Source organism: Hetaerina americana, unplaced genomic scaffold (assembly GCF_022747635.1).
Source record: "Hetaerina americana unplaced genomic scaffold, ioHetAmer1.1.p SCAF_7, whole genome shotgun sequence".
Classification (NCBI taxonomy): Eukaryota; Metazoa; Arthropoda; class Insecta; order Odonata; family Calopterygidae; genus Hetaerina; species Hetaerina americana.
Window position 1 is genome coordinate 85,558,678 of NW_027287316.1, and position 21,003 is coordinate 85,579,680.

Genomic DNA, 21,003 nt, shown 5'->3' on the forward strand with positions numbered 1-21,003 from the left:
CCGCATTGCACATTATCCTCTCCTTATGGCACGAGTCCTGTAAAGGCTTTCTGTACTTAATATGTACAAAGATATTGGTGTGGGGTTTCAAATAAGGCTTCTTTTGATTTACAACATTCAGGCAGGAGAAATCAATTTATTTATAATATTATCGCTTCGACAGTGACGTTGAGTAAGGGTGTTAGAAAAGACCCATAAAAACTTTGATCGTAGTTATACACCGCAGGGAGAGACGTCATTGAAGCAGGAGGATAGACGTAGACTGGAGGCTTTTGAAACGTGGGTGTGGAGAAGAATGGAGAAGGTGAAATGGACAGAGAAGAAAACAAATGAGGAAGTACTTGGTATGGTGGGCGAAGAGAGGGGTTTGTTGGGAGAAATCCTATGGAGGCAGGAAAAGTGGATGAAGGGGGTGTTGACCGGCAGTGGGATGTTGAAGACTGTAATAGAGGGGAGAATATTAGGGAAACAAAGAAAGGGCAGGAGCAGGATAGGGATGTTGGACGAGATGAAGGGAGGACGGAAGTACATATAGACGAAGAGGGACCTGATGCAGAGTAGGTTGCTGGATTGTGTTTTGTTAGGAGTCACAAACATGGATGTGTCCATCCAAAACCCACCTTAACTAGTAGATTACCTTATAATCATAAATAAATATCCATAAACATTGATAAATGTTAGATAAGACTTTTTGGAGAATGAATCACAACAGCATATAAAATATTTTCATCGAAGGTCTAGTTACTTTCAGCGAAACATTTCTTTTGAGCACAGAAACTGACTTGGTCAACAAAATGCAACTGCCAATGCGCTTATCTACAAAAAGCACTCATTCCGTCGGGAAATAATTGGCATTAAGAGGCTATTGCAGATCGCGTTTTCAAAATCCGCAGCCGAGAATGAAAGTATCTTTATTCTTTTAGACCATGCTCACTGAGAAAATTCGTTCGGCTCGATTGGACAGGTTATTTTCAAAGTTACGTGTTGATAGAGATGAGAATATTCCGATTCGGCAGAATTTCGAAAATTTGAATTATTTTTCAAATATCCTCAGAATATTGTTCACTAGTTAAAAGAAAATTTTCATGCTGGAGTGAAAAACAATACGTGAATAGTAATTATGTCGAGGATTTTACACCAGTTCATCACCTACGTGACTCGGTAAAATTAATCTATTTTTCGTGAATAAATATTTTTTTTTTCATTCATTGATTTTCATTTTTCCCGATACCTTTCATCTAAATATTTTACCTCAGACTTTCCTTAGCCTTCAATTTTTACGAAATGACTTCCGAAATATCGATTAGAATGATAAAACAGCCATTTTCTACCCGGGTATAAAGGAGCGATCACCTTCCTCTCGGACATTTTGTCAAATTCTCGTCGCCTAGTGTGTTGGTCATTCGCCAGGGCTCATTTCATTGGTCAACTACGAGAAGGCTCTGAGTGATGCGAATGCCAATGGCCTTGATTTTTTGAACAAACGAAGTTCACTGATTTCGTTTAAATCGAAAGGTTCGGAGCCCACGATGCCAATTATCACAGTTCTGGATAGAGGGCTGAAATAGTATGGAGAATATATTGCATTTTCATATCTAAATAAAATGTTCCCGAATAATACTTCATGTTTACACGCATATACATACATAAGCACACACAAACAGAAATTATTATAAACATTAGGTAATCCACCGGTTAAAGTAGGTTTTTGGATAGACATAGCTAAAATAAATATTTTGAGACTCCTAGCCAAAACACTACATCAGGTCCCTCTTCATCCCTGACTACCTTCTTTCTCCCTTCATCCCGTCCAAAATCCCTATCTTGTTCCTTCACTTCCCTCGTTTGCCCAACATTCTCCTCTCTATCACAGTCTTCAACATTCCACAGCCGGTTAATACCAGCTTCATCCACTTTTCCCGCCTCCATAGGATTTCTCCCAGCAAACCCCTGTCCTCACCCACCATACCAAGTACTTCCTCATTTGTTTTCTTCTCAGTCCATTTAACCTTATCCATTCTTCTCCACACCCACATTTCAAAAGTCTCCAGTCTACGTCTAACCTCCTGCTTCAATGATATCGTTTCCGCACCGTACATAGCTACGCTCCAAATTAAAGTTTTTACGAGTCTTTTCTTAACATCCTTACTCAACATCCCCTTCATCAACTCCCTCCTTGTGAAAGCCTCTTCGCCTGGCGCAATTCTTCTCCTTACGTCCCTAGTACTTTGACTGTTTGGGTCAAAAACACTACCGAGATACGTAAACTGTTCTACTTGCTCTAGTTTTTGCCCTGCCTATTCTAATGTTTAGCTTGGCCTTTTTATTTCTAGAAAATCGCATTACCTTTTGTTTTATTATTATTGATGCTCACCTCAAACCTGTCGCACTGAATTTCCAATTCTCTCAGCAATGCTTGAAACCCCTTGGCTAACTGACAAACTAAAGCTTGGTCATCATTAGCCCCCAGGTTGTCAAACTTCGTCGGCAGTCTCCCTCTCCGCCCAATTTACTTTCACAATTCTCTATCATTCTCAGGCCTCCATACTAAACTAACCCCTTGCATTCATCACATCTACCATCTTATCTGCACAGGGACCGCTCCACATTCGACCCTAAACTAATCCTTTTTTGGGTGATTATTTCCTTATCTTTCAAAAGTTCCCTCCGCCACAAAGTTATCCTATTTTTTGCAGATGCAATGCATTTCCTAATATTCCTTTCTAGGGCGGGGACCCCCGAAAACCTCCTCGATTTCCCTCGGATATATTGTACATATATATCCCTCCCCTGGACTAAAACCTTGACGTGGTGGAAGGGCTTGTGTGTTTCGATTACCCCTAGAGCTGTGCTGGTGGGAGTAATAATAATAATTGCTCCTGGTAGGGTCACCCATGCCAGATAGGTCGAAGGTTAGGAGCCAGACGAAAGGTAGTCCACGCAGCGTCTGTTTCTCAATTAGGCGGCTCCAATGCCGCAGGACCCTAGCGGGGCGGCCAGTAAGTGATGGTGTCACGTTAAAAACACTTTTGAGGAAGGCAACGGGAAACCACCTCAATTTTCATTCCCAAGATTAAAATGAGGGACAATACAGAGTCCTCGCATTTACGGGGCTCGGCCACATCGGCCCTGTGTCAAGCCCGGCAGCAGGGGAGGCAAGGCTTCCGCGGTCGTCATCCCACGAAACCCTTGCAAGGGAAAACCAGCAGCAACAGGACAGAAGACGCAGGAGAAGAAGACCAAATTAGTTAGAATAGGAACGTGGAATGTTAGGACAATGATGAGGACAGGGAAATTGGAGAATGTTAAGCGATAGATGGAAAGGGGATATATAGATATTTTAGGTCTATGCGAGGTGAGATGAAAAGATAGCGGGGATTACTGGAGTGATAAGTATAGAATAATATACAGCGGTGGGGACGAGAGCCAACGAGGGGTTACCATAGTATTAAATGAAGAGGTAGGAAGAAGCGTAGTCAACATAGAGACGGTAACGGATAGATTACTACTAGTGGAGATAAGAGCAGAACCGACGAACTTGATTATTATTCAGGTATACATGCCACCGAGCAATCATGAGGAAGAAGAGGTCAGTTAGAGGACATAATCGCGTGTGTCACCGCTGTAAACATTTGACAGTGATGGGGGATTGGAATGTGACGGTGGGCGAAGGAAGAGATGGTGACGAGGTCCGGGACTACGTTTTAGGTACTAGGAATGACCGCGGGGAGAAAGCAGTTGAGTTCTGCAGAAGACAGGGATAGTCATCACTAACACTTGGTTTAGACACCACAAAAGACGTAGGTATACATGGAAAATGCCAGGTGACTCAGAAAGGTAGCAGCTAGATTATATCCGAGTTAGACACAGGTTTAGGAACAGTGTGATAAATTCGCACAGCTTCCTGGGAGTGGATGCGGACTCTGACCACAATTTAGTTGTTATGAAATGTAGTGACCGTTTCAAAAAGATAAGGCAGGGGCGGCGGGTTAGAAAATGGAATGTAGAAGCATTAAATGGTTTGAAAAGGAAGGAATAGAAAAAAGCGGTAGAGGAAATCATGGAGGATTGTAGAGAGCTAAGTACTATCGAAGAAAAATGGGAAAGTTTAAAGAAAGGGCTGTCTAAAGCCGGAAAAAACACTATTGGAACCGTTAACGCTAAAAGGACTAGGAAACCATGGATCACGGATGAGATGATTACAAAGATGGATGAGCGGCGAAAATTGAAGAATGTAAATACAGAATTAGGCAAAATGAAGTAAAAAGAATCAAATAATAAATTGAGACGGGCAAAAAATAAAGCAAAAGAAGCATGGTGGAAGACGCAGTGCGAGGATATGGAAAGTTTGCCGGGGAATGGTGAAATAGGTGCGCTGTATATTAAGGTAAAATCTTTATCGGGAGGTAAGAAAGGAAGCTCTAGGCTAACAGTTAGAGATAAGGCGGGTAAGGTAATAGTTGACGTAGGAAAGATCCAAGAGAGATGGATGGAGTATATAGAAGAACTGTATAGTACATCTACATCTACATAATACCCCGCAAACCGCCGCAAGGGCGTGTGGCGGGGGTATAGTAAAGAGCTTAGACCAACAAAGACGTTGAAAAAGAATATGACGTAGAGAAAGATAGCTTAGGTCCAGGCATACTCGACGATGAGATAGAAAGGGCATTAAGGGAGATGAAACTAAATAAGGCTGTGGGGGTGGATAACATTCCCGGGGAACTGTAGAAATTTTAGGAAAATGTTGGAGGAAGAGGCTATATGGGCTGATCCGTAGTATTTATGAGGAAGGAATGTGGCCGGAAGACTTTGTGAGATCAGTTTTAGTTCCTATTCCGAAAAAGGTAAAGGCTACATCATGTGAGGACTACAGGACGATAAGTTTGATATCCCACGCAGCTAAAGTTGTTCACAGGATCATAAACCAAAGGATAGAGAGTAGGGCAAATGATTACTTAGGGGATGATCAGTTTGGGTTTCGGAAGGGGAGAGGTACGCGTGATGCCATTGCAGCAATGAGATTATTAATCGAGAGGTATATAGAATACTACCAGGGGGTATTTGCCTGTTTCGTAGATTTCGAAAAAGCCTTTGATAGAGTGAATTGGGGAAAACTAAAGAGTATATTGGAGAAAATAGGCATATATTGGAGGGAAAGGAGGCTAATCCGCAACCTGTACATGTCTCAGACTGCTCAGGTGCGGGTGGGAAACGGGGAGTCCGGATGGGCAGTGTTAGGAAGAGGTGTAAGACAGGGTTACCCATTATCACTGTTGCTGTTCAATCTATAAGCAGAGGAATTGATTTGCTTTGCATTGAAACGGAATTAAAGTGCTCATATATGGTAGTGATTTCGAAGCGCAATTGTATCCTGATAAAAAAAGTATCAAATGAACACAAATGCATGCATAACGTTAGGTTTATCGCCTCCTAGTAAAGGTCGAGTTATATTTTATTTCAGGTAACTTACTCTTTTTCTATTATGTCTGCTTTTCCCCTAAAATCAGTACTTCTGCCGTCACTGCCAGATACCTGCATTATTCCGCACATGCTCTGATATTCCATCGAAGATTGTTTGTTTTTGAGTCTCTTTGAACAAATTCGCACTACCCCATCCCATCCAAAGGTGTTGAAAAGGTTGGCAAGACGTTTTTGATTTTTCGACGAATTAACAGTTACTCTTCACGTCTGAAGGACCAAGCATTTCGCTTTTCTTCTTAACGAAAGGGGAATAGAATGCAGTTATGGAAACTTTGGATAAAATGTAAAGTGGAAAAAGAGAATCCCTTGGCGATAAGTTATCGAGGGATGAGAGCCGATCACAGTGCCCACAAAGCGAATCGCATGGAGTGTATTATTATTATGTAATCTACCGGTTAAGGCAGGTTTTTGGATGGACACAGCTACTAAATAAATATTTTGTGATTCCTAGCAAAATACAAAATCCAGTATCCTACTCTACATCAGGAGCGTACGAGTAAGAAATTGATATCCAAATTTACTCAACCATCAAACTTCACGTCCATATTTTCTTTAACTCCCGATTCCATGTGATAGTGTCACGTAAGTGACTCATTTCAATCACCACGAAAAATTATCGCATACATTCATTTAATCCTGTCCCTCTTATTATTTATCAAAACGCATGCGATAGTGGAGGCGTTTAACTCATTCTTGTTGACAGTTTGATGCCCGTAAATTAGTTGGCCAAAACTAATTTGTGTATAGTATTTTAGCATGGGGAAACGGTCTTCTAACCTTAGCAGCCTCGTCCTCTCTGTCATAAATTATAATTTCCATAAACGGATGTAATTTAATAAATCTTATCAGTAAATAGGGCACCGTGACTTTCAAGTCAACCGGATATTTGATGCATACAGCGCATATGGCCGCAGGGAATAATTATATGCATATTTACGACCGAGTACATGAATTGTGGCATGGCACGGGTCAAAGTAGATACTCGTATCGTTTACTATGAAACCCAAGGGAAACAAGCGATTGAGCTCTTATTATAACCACGAAGTCCTTATACTATTAAATTAAAACGCAAGTGAACCCAATCGCATCAAAATAATCGAATCATTACCCGTTACCATCAAGTCTCGAAAGTCTTGGTCTCGTAACTAAGTCCCGACTTACCCACTTACCCGCTCGCGGGCACGTCCGTCTTTAAGACTTAAGATTAAGGAACTGGCGCAGAGGAGTCCTCAAGAACCGAGATTAAACGAAAACTGACCCCGATTTCCGGGCAGGTAGGAAACTTCTAAATCCCCGGATCCAGAGGTGAGAATACGCACTCCTCTCACGTTTCAAATCATGCGTTGGGAGGTTTCTTTTTGGTTCTCAGAATTCTCCCGCCAGGGTGCAGCACACGTACGTTGGAATAACTTTTCCAGGAAAAGAAATAAAAAAAAATTCTAAAGTGTGGACAAAGACTGAAGTAAAGGTAAATAGAATGTTCCCAAAAGAAATAATAAACTCTCAATTGAAATGATAAACATTTTAGAAGTAGGATAACAACAAAAGCATTGAATGCAACGGTATGCATCTTATTTTATCGAAAGCAAAATGTAGAATTGTATCCCAAACGTTAATTTCAAAATACCTAAATTGGTTATATTATCGATCCATAAACATAAATCATTAATACTGTAATCAACTCAAAGGTCGGTTGGGTAGGTGAAGGTAGAGTTCATCCAAAACTAAGCCCTGTACGGCGTTATAAATTCACAAATTAAGGGCTATAAGGGGGGCCCAAGGCCTTTCCCTGTGCCGGCCATGGTTTCTCAGGAAGATTTGGTATATGAAAAATCACATGGCTTGGGTGGAGCTGCAGGTGCTCAGAGAGGCTTTCCCGAAAATCGAACCAAGGCCTTCCGGTTAGCAGTCCATCTACCCCTGGACTACAGCGACCCTTATCAATCAATAATCAATTTAAAACTCCAAACTTAGCGCGATTATCGAGTAGCCGCAACAGTTTGATTTCGATGTCACTCCGCCAGGTGGCGGGAAATGTGCAAAAGCAGCGGTGTTTAATGATAGCGATGGATTGGAATGGAACAGTATTATTGGAATTAGGAAATATACCGGCTGAGGTAGGTTTTGTATGAACGCAACTACTAAGCAAAGATTTTGTGACTCCTAAAAAAACACATTCCAGCAACCTACTCTACATCAATTTCCTCTACATCTCTGCGTACTTCCTTCTATTATTGTCCTGTAGTCCTCACATGATGTAGCCTTTACATTTTTCGGAATAGGAACTAAAACTGATCTCACAAATTCTTCCGGCCAGATTCCTTCCTCATAAATACTACGGATCAGTCCATATAGTCTCTTCCTCCCACATTTTCCTAAAGATTTCAGTAGTTCCACGGGAATGTGGTCTACCCCCCACGGCCTTATTTGATTTAATCTCTCTTAATGTTCTCTCTATCTCATCGTCGAGCATACCTGGACCTTAGCTATCATTCTCTACATCATGTCCCTTTTCTGTATATCCTTTTTGGTCTAAGTTATTTACTATACAGTTCTTCTGTGTACTCCTTCCATGTCTGTTGAATCTCTCCATTGTCAACTATTATTTTACCCGACTTATGTTATCTAACTGTTAGCACAGATCATTCCTTCTTACTTCCCGATAGTGATTTCACCTTGCTGCGTAGCGCGCCAATTTTCACTTCCTGTTCAAACTTCACATATCCTCGCACTGCGTATTCCACCATGCTTCTTTTGCTTTTTTCTTCCCAATTCAATTTATTATTTAATTCTTTGAACTTCCTTCTGCCTAACTCTGTGTCAGTCACTCTTCCAGTTTCTTCTCTCATGTATATTCCTAACCATCTCATCTTTGATCCATGATTTCCTTGTCCTTTTCCCATTAACCGTTCTTATAGTCTCTTTTGCGGCTTTCGATATCCTTTTTTAGATAAATTTCCATTTTTCCTCGTTAGTGATCAGCTCTTTACCGTCAACCATGATTTTCTCTACAGCCTATTGACACTACTCCCTGGTTAGTCCATTTATTGCTTCTATAATACATTTCTTTACCCACCACTGCCTTATCTTTTTGAAACGGACGCTTCACTTCATAACTACTAAATGGTGGTCAGAGTCCGTATCCGTTTCCGGGAAGCTGTGCTAATTGATCGCACTGTTCCTAAACCTGTGCCTAACCATAACATAATCAAACTGATACCTTCCTGAGTCACCTGGCATTTCCCATGTAAACCTACGCCTTTTGTGGTGTCTAAACCAAGTGTTGGCGACGATTAATATCTCTCTCCTGCAAAATTCAATTGCTTTCTCTCCGCGGAACTTGTTTGTTTTTTGTACCTAGTACAAAATTTGTACCTAGTACTCTGCCTTGCCTAGTATTAGGCAAGGTAGAGTACTATTTGCTTGTACCTAGTACTCTACCTCGCAATACACGCGATTATGTCCTCTTAACTGATCGTATATCCTATCGACCCCTTCCTCCTTCTGATTGCTTGGTGGCGCGTAGACCTAAACTATGACGATGCACTTTGATTCAATTTTTATTCCTTCTAGTAACAATCCATCCGTTACTTGTTCCATGTTGCCTACGCTTCTTCCTACCTCTCTATTTAATATTATGGCAACCCATCGTTGGCTCTTGTCCCCTCCACAATATATTACTCTCTCACTATCACTCCAGTAATCCCCGCCATCCTTCCATCTCACCTCGCATAGACCTATAACCTCTACATTATTTATTTGCATTTCCGGTTTTATTTCCGCTAATTTTTCTGTCCTCTACATTGTCCAAGTTCTTATTCTAACTAATTCGGTCTTCTTTTTCTGCGTCTTTTGTTCCGCTACTGCCGGTTATCCTTAGCAAGGATTTCGTGAGATGACGACCTCACCAGGAGCTAGGATTTGCTCCCGCCAGCACAGCTCTAGGGGTCATCGGGACGCGCAAGCCCTTCCACCAAGTCAAGGCTGTAGTTAATTCGACGGCGAAAGAGTATAAGTCAATCTAAATTAACATGATAGCCAACGCCATTGAAAGACAACAAAATATAAGCCATTGTTACTAAATGCTTATTCCCACATGGTTTCAAAACAAGAAACATATTAAATCGAGTTAAAAATTTCGTGGTTTATAGAGCTCCTTGATAAGGACAGTACACCATCATCAGTCGACCATTGCCATCCAAGCGAAGTGCCGAAGAAAGAAACTTTCGGCCAGTTTCTGCTTGAGCATGGCCGGACCGTCGAGATCACATTGGTTGGAGGGCCCCCGCAATCAGATTCCCTCGACCGCAACATCCAAAGCAGTATTGCTCGCGCAGTGAAATACTTCGGCGGCCCTTCCTTTCCTACTTACTCTGCAATATGTTCCAAAACTCATTCATTCACCCCACCTTCGCAAATCCATCATGCTATCATAACTGAGGTGATGCACGCCCTCTTGGGTAGACGACCTCCCCGGAAATAAAAGACTTGAACGCTGGTTTGGAAATCAAAGTTAAAAGTTATCATACGATAGGCCCTCGAGTAAAACAAAATGAAACGATTACGAAGGACTGTAATTAGCGATCAAAGTTAATAAATAAAAAAGTAATCAATTGCTGTTAATGTGAACATTCCATTGGAATAAGGGGAGTACGATGAAGGACTTGAGTCCGGATTTCAAGTCATTCAGAGCAAGAAAGTTGCACGTGAGTGGGATGACGCGCGTGCGAGAGATAACGGAATTCGAATATACCGCACACTCTGCTTATTTGACTCCGATATCATACGCCAGAATTATTAATCGTTTGTACACATGCATGGAGAATATTATCTGCGTTACCTGATTAAATGTTCGTCCATAGGGAATGCAAGGCCGTTGATAAAATATCTTCTATTATTAATGATACGATTCAGATGACTTTATTCAATGAGAGCACTGCGTGCCCTCCTTACTCTTTTTAAAGCTATTTCTCAGCAAATATGGTGCAAAGATTTGGCGGATTTGAGATACTTAAAACGAATGTCATTTCAAGACATTATTTACACTGACAACAAAGCAAACGTTCGAGAAAAAATCAAGGAGAAAGGGCGGTTGGAGAGCTTGGACTTCGTTCTGTGCCGTGGAACTGGCACAATCATGTGCATGGGTGATTTTTTTACTACTTGGAACTCTATCCAAGTTCGTGCTTTCGTGAAAGCCAACGATTTTCAGTACTAGCGGAAAATAAATTGTACATTCCAAAAGTAATGATGCCACGCCAGTCAAAAGAGGTATTTTCCGCTGCATTTGGATTTGACGAAAAAGTGACGCTCTGCTTACGTGGGCCGAAGGAAAACCAAGCAGTATCAGCAATGGATGCAGATATGGCTGGCTGTTCACGACAATAATAAAAAAGGAAAACACATATAGCAATCTATCAAAACAAATATAGAGCTGGTTTTGATGCTATGGACCAGATGATTACCAGGTACACGACGCAAAAACGCTAATTAAGATATTCATGTTTTTCAATACGCACTATTACAGCTTCCTGGCTGCATACATCATTTTTTAGTAAAATAATAAAATTTTTGCAATAAAAACCAACCAGCGACGTAAATTTATGCGACAGCTCCAAGGTCCAAGTCATCCAAATCCTAAGGATGCATCTGCACGGTAGGGTCAAAGTTCCTGGCTACATTTGTGCAAACCAACCAATCAGGGAAAGAAGGAAAACGAGGATAAGTTGCTGACAATGCGCACATCCATGTTTGCGATGAAAACAGTGTAAATTTTCCTAAATATCGGCAGTTTATCCATGAATAAATGTCTATCAATGACTAATGTATTGCGTACGTCATTGTTGAGCATCGCCCCCTGTTATCTCTATCAATAATTAATCAATAACAGCAATTATGGCATAAAAATTCTATTCTTTGAAATGGTGAGTATCCACGGTTGTGAATGAACCGTTACACAATCTTTGAAAGCTTCTGATTTCGAGGGAAAAAATATTAAAAATTTATTTTGAGGATTTTCCGCTTCAAAAAGAGTTAAATAACATCCATTCGGAAGTTAAGGTTGGAATTTTCATTCTTCAATCAGTTACTATCACAAATCTCCCGTTTCGGGTACCCAGACACAAGGGTTACAGCAGCGTCCTCGACATAGTCCATGGCGAATGTAGGTCATTCGTGACAGAGATTTGATCCTTGTGGACCAAAGGATTCGGGGGAAAAGACTAGTACACGAAAATAGCAGTCGGGAGACGTTTTCACGGCGCGGCTGTTTCGCGTCTCAGCAGTCATCGGGAAGGCAAGGCGGAGAGGTCTTCGAAAGAAAGACCGCCACTTCGGACCATTTCTCATGCCCAACTCCTGAATGGGGCCCGAAGAAGGGGGAGGGAGGGCGCGCGCAGGGGGTGTGGGGGGATGAGGAGGGAGGGTAGGGTGTGTTTTCTCAGATGCTCAACGGCTGCCTTTGTGACGGATCCAGCCGAATACGTCGAGACGGGAAGTGGAATCGAGGCCCCGTGGGAATAGAAAACACGACTCTCTTCTCTCTTTTGAATTCATTGGAAATGTCTCATAACTTTCCTTCGCCGCGCTCGCCGTCCTCATGCTGACTGACCCCCTTCTCACTCCGCAATTGGTCACCGACCAAGAGAGGCGTGAACTCTAGCACGTGTGACACTCTCAAATTGCCTGCGGACGCACGCGGGACAATGACGAAAATGGCGACATACAATCATGAATCGTCCCATATAATTTTGGGAGTGTTCTTTTCATCATTCGTCCAGTCCTCCAAAATATATTCATCTCAACAATCGTGATGCTCCAATGCTTATTTATTATATTACTCGGTTAATGTATGCATTGTGACTAAGATAGTGTCACAAAATACTTTGCGATAATAATCCCCTCTCTGCACTGGTAGATCCGTCATACATTCATTTTGTGAAACATGGACCACGTGCATCGTCAAAGGACAAAAGTTTGAGATAAAATTGATGATTGTCAACAATTGCATGCAATAAAAATTTTTAAAATTACACTGAAAACTAAACTAAAATGTTTAGGTTCAGTTAATTCGAATAATTATCAACAATTTCCAACATTTCCTTGGTTTCAGGTAGGAATAAGCTAATTCCACTATTTTCAAATTATTATTTCATATATTATTTATTTAAGATATCTTAAAACTCTAATATTTTCAATGAAAGCAACTGTAACTATTTATTAATATATTTCATGAGTTGAGTCAGTAGAAGAAAATTTACCTTCCACATAAGTGCCACAGCCGTAATACGAGTCGTAATTTTCTTCACTAGTGCGTAGCATCGCGTAGGGCACCCACTGACACGCACGTGACCGCACGGGGCGTTTACTAAAGTGAGCTCCCATTACAGCATTTCCGAAAAAATGCCCCACTCCCGCGAACGATTCAATTTTCAGGCATTATCATTTTGTTGAAGTAGACACGTCCCCTCAGCTACGAATTTGAATTTTAAAAAATGGAAGTTTAATAGCTTTCGGAACATTACGAAAGGATATCACGTTTAAAACTCTCGAATTCCTTCTGAATGCTTTCCTTCGGTTAGAGGAAAAGCATCTATTTGCGCGTCTCGCTAAACCGCAGTCCCAAAGTAAAAAAAAAGAAAAGTTTATTTCCATTTCAAAAACTATCCATGGTGTTCAAATGAAAATTAAAAATAAATGAAAACCTCGTAAATTCATCTCGCTTCCTACCATACACATCAATCCATCTATATTGTACCCAGCGTGCCACCGCTAGGCCGTATGGCATTGGGTGCTTCCAGATTTACCGAAACACTATGGCAGTCTTCGTAATATTCATGCACATATTTTACTGATAACGATGGCAATCGTCACAGAGTACGTTCATAGATGTGTTTCGTAATGGCGGGCGCTCACCTCGGCGGCGATGTACGCCGGAATGACGGAGAGGAGAAGCTGTTCCTGCTGCTCCTTCTCGCACTCCAGCTTCACGCGTGACTCGATGCACGTCCGCGTGCCCTCGAAGGTCCGCTCGTGGGCCGCCTCCGTCATGCGGCGGTAGTAGACGCCGGCACCAGTCGCGCACGACAGGAACACCGCCTCGGCGCACAGCTGCCGGTCGACGGGGGGACGACAAGAGAGAGGTCGGGGGAAGAGAGAGAGAGACTCGGATTAGAAGCGGCGCCAATCACTGCGGCGGCAGAAAACAAACGACTCACGTCAAAAACAAGTCCTTACGTTCGAGGCCACTTCACCTCGTTTCACCCTCTCCGTTAAGGATCCGTACAATGTGCACCGCCTCCTCCCACCTAACTACTTAAACCTCTAAAGCGCGCTGACTATAAACTTTAAAACAGGCATGTTTTACTTAATCAATGAAAAAGGAGCACTTGGAAGAACCGGAAGAGTTTTGCGATACAAAAACGTACTAATTAGTTCAGCGACGAGATTGTACCAAAGAACTTTTTTTTACCTTAATGATAACTTAATTATGGGTAGCGGCAGTCCAGGGGTAGAGCGTTGGACTACTGACCGGAAGGCCCGGGTTCGATTACCGGGCAAGCCTCTCTGGGCACCCACAGCTTCAACCAAGCTATGTCATTTTTTGGGCAACAGATCTGGGAAACCATAATCGGGTCGATTACTGTGTTATTATTATTAGGAACTTAATTAGTGATTTAATGATATTAGAACCCAAAAAAACGAAATAGGGAAAGATATTTATAACTCCTATAATAGGTCTACAAATGCTGAAATATATTTCAAGCGAGATCAATTAGATCGTATTTTTCCCCGCACCATCTTTGGTGACCGAGGATTTTTTAAATTATTTCTTCATTAGAATGGGAAATATAATGCAATAGTAAAACTTATGAAAGATTCTCACTGCAACCACTAGTATGAAAACGTAAAAAAAGTTACACCTTCTCCTAGGATCTTATAAGACTAAAGAAAAGTCTTCTAAAATCATATAAGATTCAAGGTATTCAGTTTTATTCTGTAAAATATATCCATATTCCGTGCTGGGATAAAAGAAACCCTTTACACTAAAACATTGGATACACATTCAAAGACTTTTCTATTATATTGAAATGTAATGAAATAATTGACTTTGTAATTCCACACACTTTATTTAAAAACACACGACCCAGGTTTCGACGTTGAACGTCATCATCAGGTGGTCCTCATAGAAGCACGCTGGCTATATATACCTTCTGATCATAGGAGGGGGGGGTTGGTCAGAGAGGGAGGTCGGAGGGGTAAAAAAGGTTACAATGTAGCTGGGAAGAAAAGAGAATTACATTTTTGATTTAGAAGAGTGGTAGGTCTAGGAGTGGGGAGTGGGAGGGATACAAAATTTCGTTGGCAAGATCATCTTTCCAACGGACACATTTCAAAATTTCTAACTGCTCCAAAGCATCGAGCCTTTGACCTTTTTCTTCAAAATGAATAATTTTTGTCACAAAGTCACTTTTGTGATCACTTTCGATGAGGTGTTTTGCAAAGAGGGATGTTATGTTCTTATTTTTTACACATGTTTGGTGTTCTTTAATCCTTTCTTTAAATTTCCGTCCTGTTTGTCCAATATACTTTGTGCTACAATCCGAGCACTTTAACTCATACACTCCACTCCTCTCGTTTTCGGGGACTTTGTCTTTAGTGTGAGAGATCAGGTTCTTAAGGCATGAACGACTGTAAAAGGCACATTTAATTTTTTCTTTAGGTAAACTTTTAATTACTTTTTGAGAAATAGTCCCAAGATATAGTATTCTCCGCCATTTGGCAGTGGGATCTTTTACATGTTCGGGGTTGTAAATGTGGCTTAAGGCTATTTTTGTAAGTTTATTCCGGTAAAGTTTATTTATTAGATCTTCTGAATACCCATTGTTTACTGCTAACGTTTTAATTACATTAAGTTCCTTATTTACATTGAATTTTGACATAGGGATAGCGGTCAAACGGTGGATCATTGCATGAAATGCCGAAAGCTTTTGGGTGAAGCAATGCCTTGAAGAGGAATTAATTAATTGGTCTGTATACATTTCTTTCCTAAAAATGGAATACTGTAACCCATCTTTGTCTTTAGAAATGGATAGGTCGAGGAAATTCAGGGAACCTTTTTCCTCTTTTTCACACGTGAATTGTACATTAGAATTGATAGAATTTAGATGTGCTAGAAACTGATCTAGTTGCCTATCAGAACCTGTCCACACACAGAAGACATCGTCTACATATCTTAACCTTAGGTTACAGTATTCCATTTTTAGGAAAGAAATGTATACAGACCAATTAATTAATTCCTCTTCAAGGCATTGCTTCACCCAAAAGCTTTCGGCATTTCATGCAATGGTCCACCGTTTAACCGCTATCCCTTGTCAAAATTCAATGTAAATAAGGAAATTAATGTAATCAAAACGATAGTAGTAAACAATGGTTTCTCAGAAGATCTAATCAATAAACTTTACCAGAATAAACTTACAAAAATAGCCTTAAGCCACATTTACAACCATTTAAAATATCCCACTGCCAAATGACGGAGAATACTTCATCTAGGGACTATTTCTCAAAAAGTAATTAAAAGTTTACCTAAAGAAAAAATTAAATGTGCCTTTTACAGTCGTTCATGCCTTAAGAACCTGATCTCTCACACTAAAGACAAAGTCCCCGAAAACGAGAGGAGTGGAGTGTATGAGTTAAAGTGCTCGGATTGTAGCACAAAGTATATTGGACAAACAGGACGGAAATTTAAAGAAAGGATTAAAGAACACCAAACATGTGTAAAAAATAAGAACATAACATCCCTCTTTGCAAAGCACCTCATCGAAAGTGACCACAAAAGTGACTTGGTGACAAAAATTATTCATTTTGAAGAAAAAGGTCAAAGGCTCGATGCTTCGGAGCAGTTAGAAATTTTGAAATGTGTCCGTTGGAAAGATGATCTTGCCAACGAAATTTTGTATCCCTCCCACTCCCCACTCCTAGACCTACCACTCTTCTAAATCAAAAATGTAATTCTCTTTTCTTCCCAGCTACATTGTAACCTTTTTTACCCCTCCGACCTCCCTCTCTGACCAACCCCCCCCTCCTATGATCAGAAGGTATATATAGCCAGCGTGCTTCTATGAGGACCACCTGATGATGACGTTCAACGTCGAAACCTGGGTCGTGTGTTTTTAAATAAAGTGTGTGGAATTACAAAGTCAATTATTTCATTACATTTCAATATGTTATGCAAATTCCACAAAGTTACGCCTGAGACAACAAAAAAAACTTTTCTATTATTTTCTCTTATGATTTCAATATTATTTTATTTCCACGTTTTTTGCGTCAACATGCAAAAAATAACCTGATTATTTTCAAAGTTATAAATATTTTTCTTAACTTTAATACCCAACGCATGAGAGTTGCAACCTATGAGATAGAACAAATGTGATAAAATCGAACGATACTAGAGCAAGTCGGCGGTGCAAGGGGCGCAAGTAGAAAAGGAGGCCCACTGGAATTCCATATTCATTCAGTTTTTTTACATTTCCCCTAACCGCAGACAATCGGAATCCTATAGACTATATAATATTGAGCATATAATATATTAATTATATAATTGAAAAATGATAGCATGCAAAGGGTGGTCGTAAATAGCGATATTTCGGATGCATTTGAAGTCACTTCGGGTGAATTGCCGACCTCATTGCGAAAGTAAAACGATTCCTGAAGCGTTTTAAGTAGTCACTATGCACAATTGAGACGATTTCCGGAGATACTTTCTTAAACTTTATTCCTTCAATTTTCTATACTGACATGTTAATGCCTGGATGAAAGCAATGAGTACGGGTTGGTAAAATCACCAAGGGTATTTATAAGTGAGTTGGAGGAAAATAAGGAACAGCCGCAACTCTCGGAAATACCACCCCGAAATAGGGAAGTGCAATTATAGAGGTAAAATCCGGATGTTAATCAAACTCTGTCTTGAGGTGTGATTAAAACGAAACGCGTAGGCAGTTATCGAACGCAGGGGAAACAGGAGAGGCAACTTGGAAATAAATGCGAAACGCGAGAGCGTGAGGTGGTCGGTCCCCCGTGCGTGGGTTGTCCTCCCGATCGCCAGGGGTTGAGTGCTGATTAGGGACTTCTCCCTCCCGTGCAAACAGCCCGTGGACTGCGGGGGTGGACACCCGCCCACCCCCTGCCCACCAGGAGGGAGCGCTACGGCCCTCCACGGCTCAGCCGAAAGGGTGATTTTATCCGTCGAACCCAATTGTTAATGGCAATCTACACTTTGGGGTAGGTATCGGATGAACACGGTCTTTAAAGGAATGCATTTCTGTGCAATGCATTCTCTCCTAACAAGAAGAAATAATAAGAAATCGGGCACTGCTGCACATCCCTCTTCAAATGTTTTCTTCCTCCCTTCACTCTCTCAAACATTCCTATTCCATGTTCCCCCCTTGCCTCGTTTGCCTAACTCCTTCTCCCTTCAACAACAATCTTCGTTGCCTTCTTTGGAGTTCTCCCAACAATCCTCTCTCCTCCCACATTGCACCTAGTGCTCCAGCGCCTGCTCTCCTTTCCCTCCATCCCATCTTATTCGTATTGAGAGGCCTACGTCCGTATTTCAGGGATCAATATCTACATCTATGTAATACCCCGCACGCCCCCTTAAAGAAAGTGCGGCCGGGGGGTGTTGGGTGACCAGCCATGCCTGCGCAATCATTACATCTACATTTACACGGATATTAGTTCGATCATGCACTCCAAGATGTTCATTCGACACGAAAGAAGCTACTTACGTGAAAAAACTATTAAATAACATAATATATTCAAATCATGCGGGAATATGTATAAAAATGGGTATATTTACGATGCAAGCAGGATAAAGACATAAAATATACACTACCAGTATTAATTATCATCTTCGCGCCTACGATCATATATATTACGATCTATAATCGTACGAAGGAAAACATTTTTAATCCATTTGTCCTACTATAAATCTCCCTAATTTTGCGCTCGTGATCTGATCTACCATAGCCAGTAATGTCTTTAACATCCTCAGATAAGTAACCTGCCTCTAGTATACGTAGTAAATTAATCCTGTATATAATCCTACGGTCAACTTGTGGCTCCCATCCTAATTCTTCCAAAAGTGTTGTGACCCCGCTACATTGTTCGCAACAACTTTTCATCAACCTATCTGCTCTACTTTGCACTCGATCTAGTTCCAAAATTAAGCGTACCTCGTGAGGATCCCATGCTCATGCAGCATACTCAAGGTGGAATGAAACGTGGCTAACGTGAAATGACAAAGCTCTTTTAACTTCCCATTACATTTCTCAAGTATACTTTTCCTGAATCCTAATTTTTATTTACAATTCTGCAATTTCGCGAACGTTGTCGCCGTGACAAATCGGGAGAAATCTATTTTACTACCTTGATCAAAAAGTTCCCGGAATAACCACCGTGTGGCGCTCCCATCGTTCCGATTTGAGTTCTGTTTTTTTTGTTAAATTGGTACATCTGTTGTTGATATTCCCTTTAAATCTTAGTGTCATAACTTGACATTTGCAAAAGTTGCGTAGCCAAGAGTACATCTATCTCTGTGTGTGTTGGCGATTTTTTACAATTGCAGAAATGGATTTAAATTTGCAACGACGAACTTGTATTAAATTTTGCGTAAAAAACGGATTTAGTGGCGCACGGACGTTGGAAATGTTGGAAAAGTGTTTCGGCAACGATTCTCTAAAAAAAACGGTCGTTTACCAGTGGCACGAGCGGTTCAGAAGTGGTCGTGAGTCAATCGAAGATGATGAACGCAGTGGCAGACCATCGACATCGAAAGTCGGTGAAAAAATTGATAAAGTAAAAGAAATGTTGGTCAATAACCGCAAATTAACCATCAGAGAAATAGCGGAGGACTTGAACATTGCCTATGGATCCGCCCAAGACATTGAGGTTAATGATTTGGGTTTCCGTCGTGTAGCAGCAAAGTTGGTGCCAAAAGACCTCAATTTCATGCAAAAAAGAGACCGTGTTGACGTCGCAAAAGACATGATTTGCGAGGCTGAATCCGATCCCACATTCATCATAAGGATCATTACTGGAGACGAGACGTGGGTTTATGAGTACGACACGCAATCCAGACATCAGGCAAGTGAATGGCGTTCACCAAATGAGCCGAGACCAAAAAAACCACGTCGTTTTCAGTCAAAAAAGAAGGCAATGCTGACGGTTTTCATGGATTACAACGGTGTAGTGCATCATGAATTTTTGCCAGAAGGCCAGACAGTAAACAAAGAGTATTATTTGGGCGTTATGAGACGTTTGCGTGAAGCAATTCGCCGAAAGAGACCAGAAATGTGGGCAGAAAACTCGTGGATTTTGCACCATGATAACGCACCGTCGCACAGTGCTATCATTATTCGTAATTTTTTGACGAAAAATGCAACAAATACCATCCAACAGCCACCGAATTCACCTGATTTGGCTCCCTGTGACTTCTTTCTGTTCAATCGAGTTAAAAAACCATTACGGGGAACGCGTTTTAGCAGCCGAGAGGAAGTAATGGAAAAATCGCAGGAAGCACTGATGGACATACCGAAAACCGACCGTAACTTTTGCAAATGTCAAGTTATGACACTAAGATTTAAAGGGAATATCAACAACAGATGTACCAATTTAACAAAAAAAACAGAACTCAAATCGGAACGATGGGAGCGCCACACGGTGGTTATTCCGGGAACTTTTTGATCAAGGTAGTATGCAGGAAGAATGGAGATAGTTCAAGATGACTTAAAAAAAAGAGGACATTTTGGTATGTAAACTGTCATATAATTGGAAAAAATTAGTTTGTATTCTTAATTAACCAGCAAGGATTTAACATAAGGTAAATCAAACAGGATCAATTTAACCTTGAATTAGCATTTTGGGGATAAGATTAACAAGGAAAGCCACATTAAAAAATAAGATTGAAAAAACCCGTTCCAAGCGGGTCGGCGGGTGAGGTTCGGGGTAGATGCTTTGGTGCACACGCACCGCCGGCAAAGAGGGAACACTTCCCCGTGCACCTTTGGAATACCGCCTGCCGAAGGAAAGGCCACGCGCGCTCCGATGGCCGAGAGAGGGAAGGAGAGGCAGGGAGGGAGGGTGGGAGGGAGGGGTAGTGAGAGGGGGAGTGGGAGGGAGGGAGGGTGGGAGGGAGGGGGAGTGGGAGGGAGGTAGGGAGGGTGGGAGGGATGGGGAGTGGGAGGGGGAGTGGGAGGTTGGGAGGGAGAGTAGGAGGGAGGGAGGGAGAGTGGGAGGGAGGGGGAGTGGGAGGGTGGGAGAGGGTAACTTTCAATGGAATTTATATAATTATATTACCGCCAATCACTAAATAATTGTTTTCCGTGTCTTCGGCCATAAAAAATCACATGGAGAAAGTTATGTGCTGGCCTCAATAGAACTGTTCAATATATATGCGCGATTTTCTAATGTACCCCGAGGGTTACAAGTGGTAAAAGTAGCAGGAGTAGGTGTGGGGGTGGG

The 21,003-nt window shown here is 41.4% G+C and overlaps 1 protein-coding gene across 1 annotated transcript in view; it reads right to left on the bottom strand.

Annotated features, from left to right (window-relative positions):
• Ac76E (adenylate cyclase type 2 Ac76E) overlaps window positions 1-21,003 on the bottom strand; it is a 935,623-nt gene that overhangs the window by 900,295 nt on the left and 14,325 nt on the right. Inside the window, exon 3 of the mRNA XM_071595784.1 lies at window positions 13,399-13,593. Coding sequence (XP_071451885.1) covers window positions 13,399-13,593 — 195 coding nt within the window. The remainder of the gene's footprint in view (window positions 1-13,398; window positions 13,594-21,003) is intronic.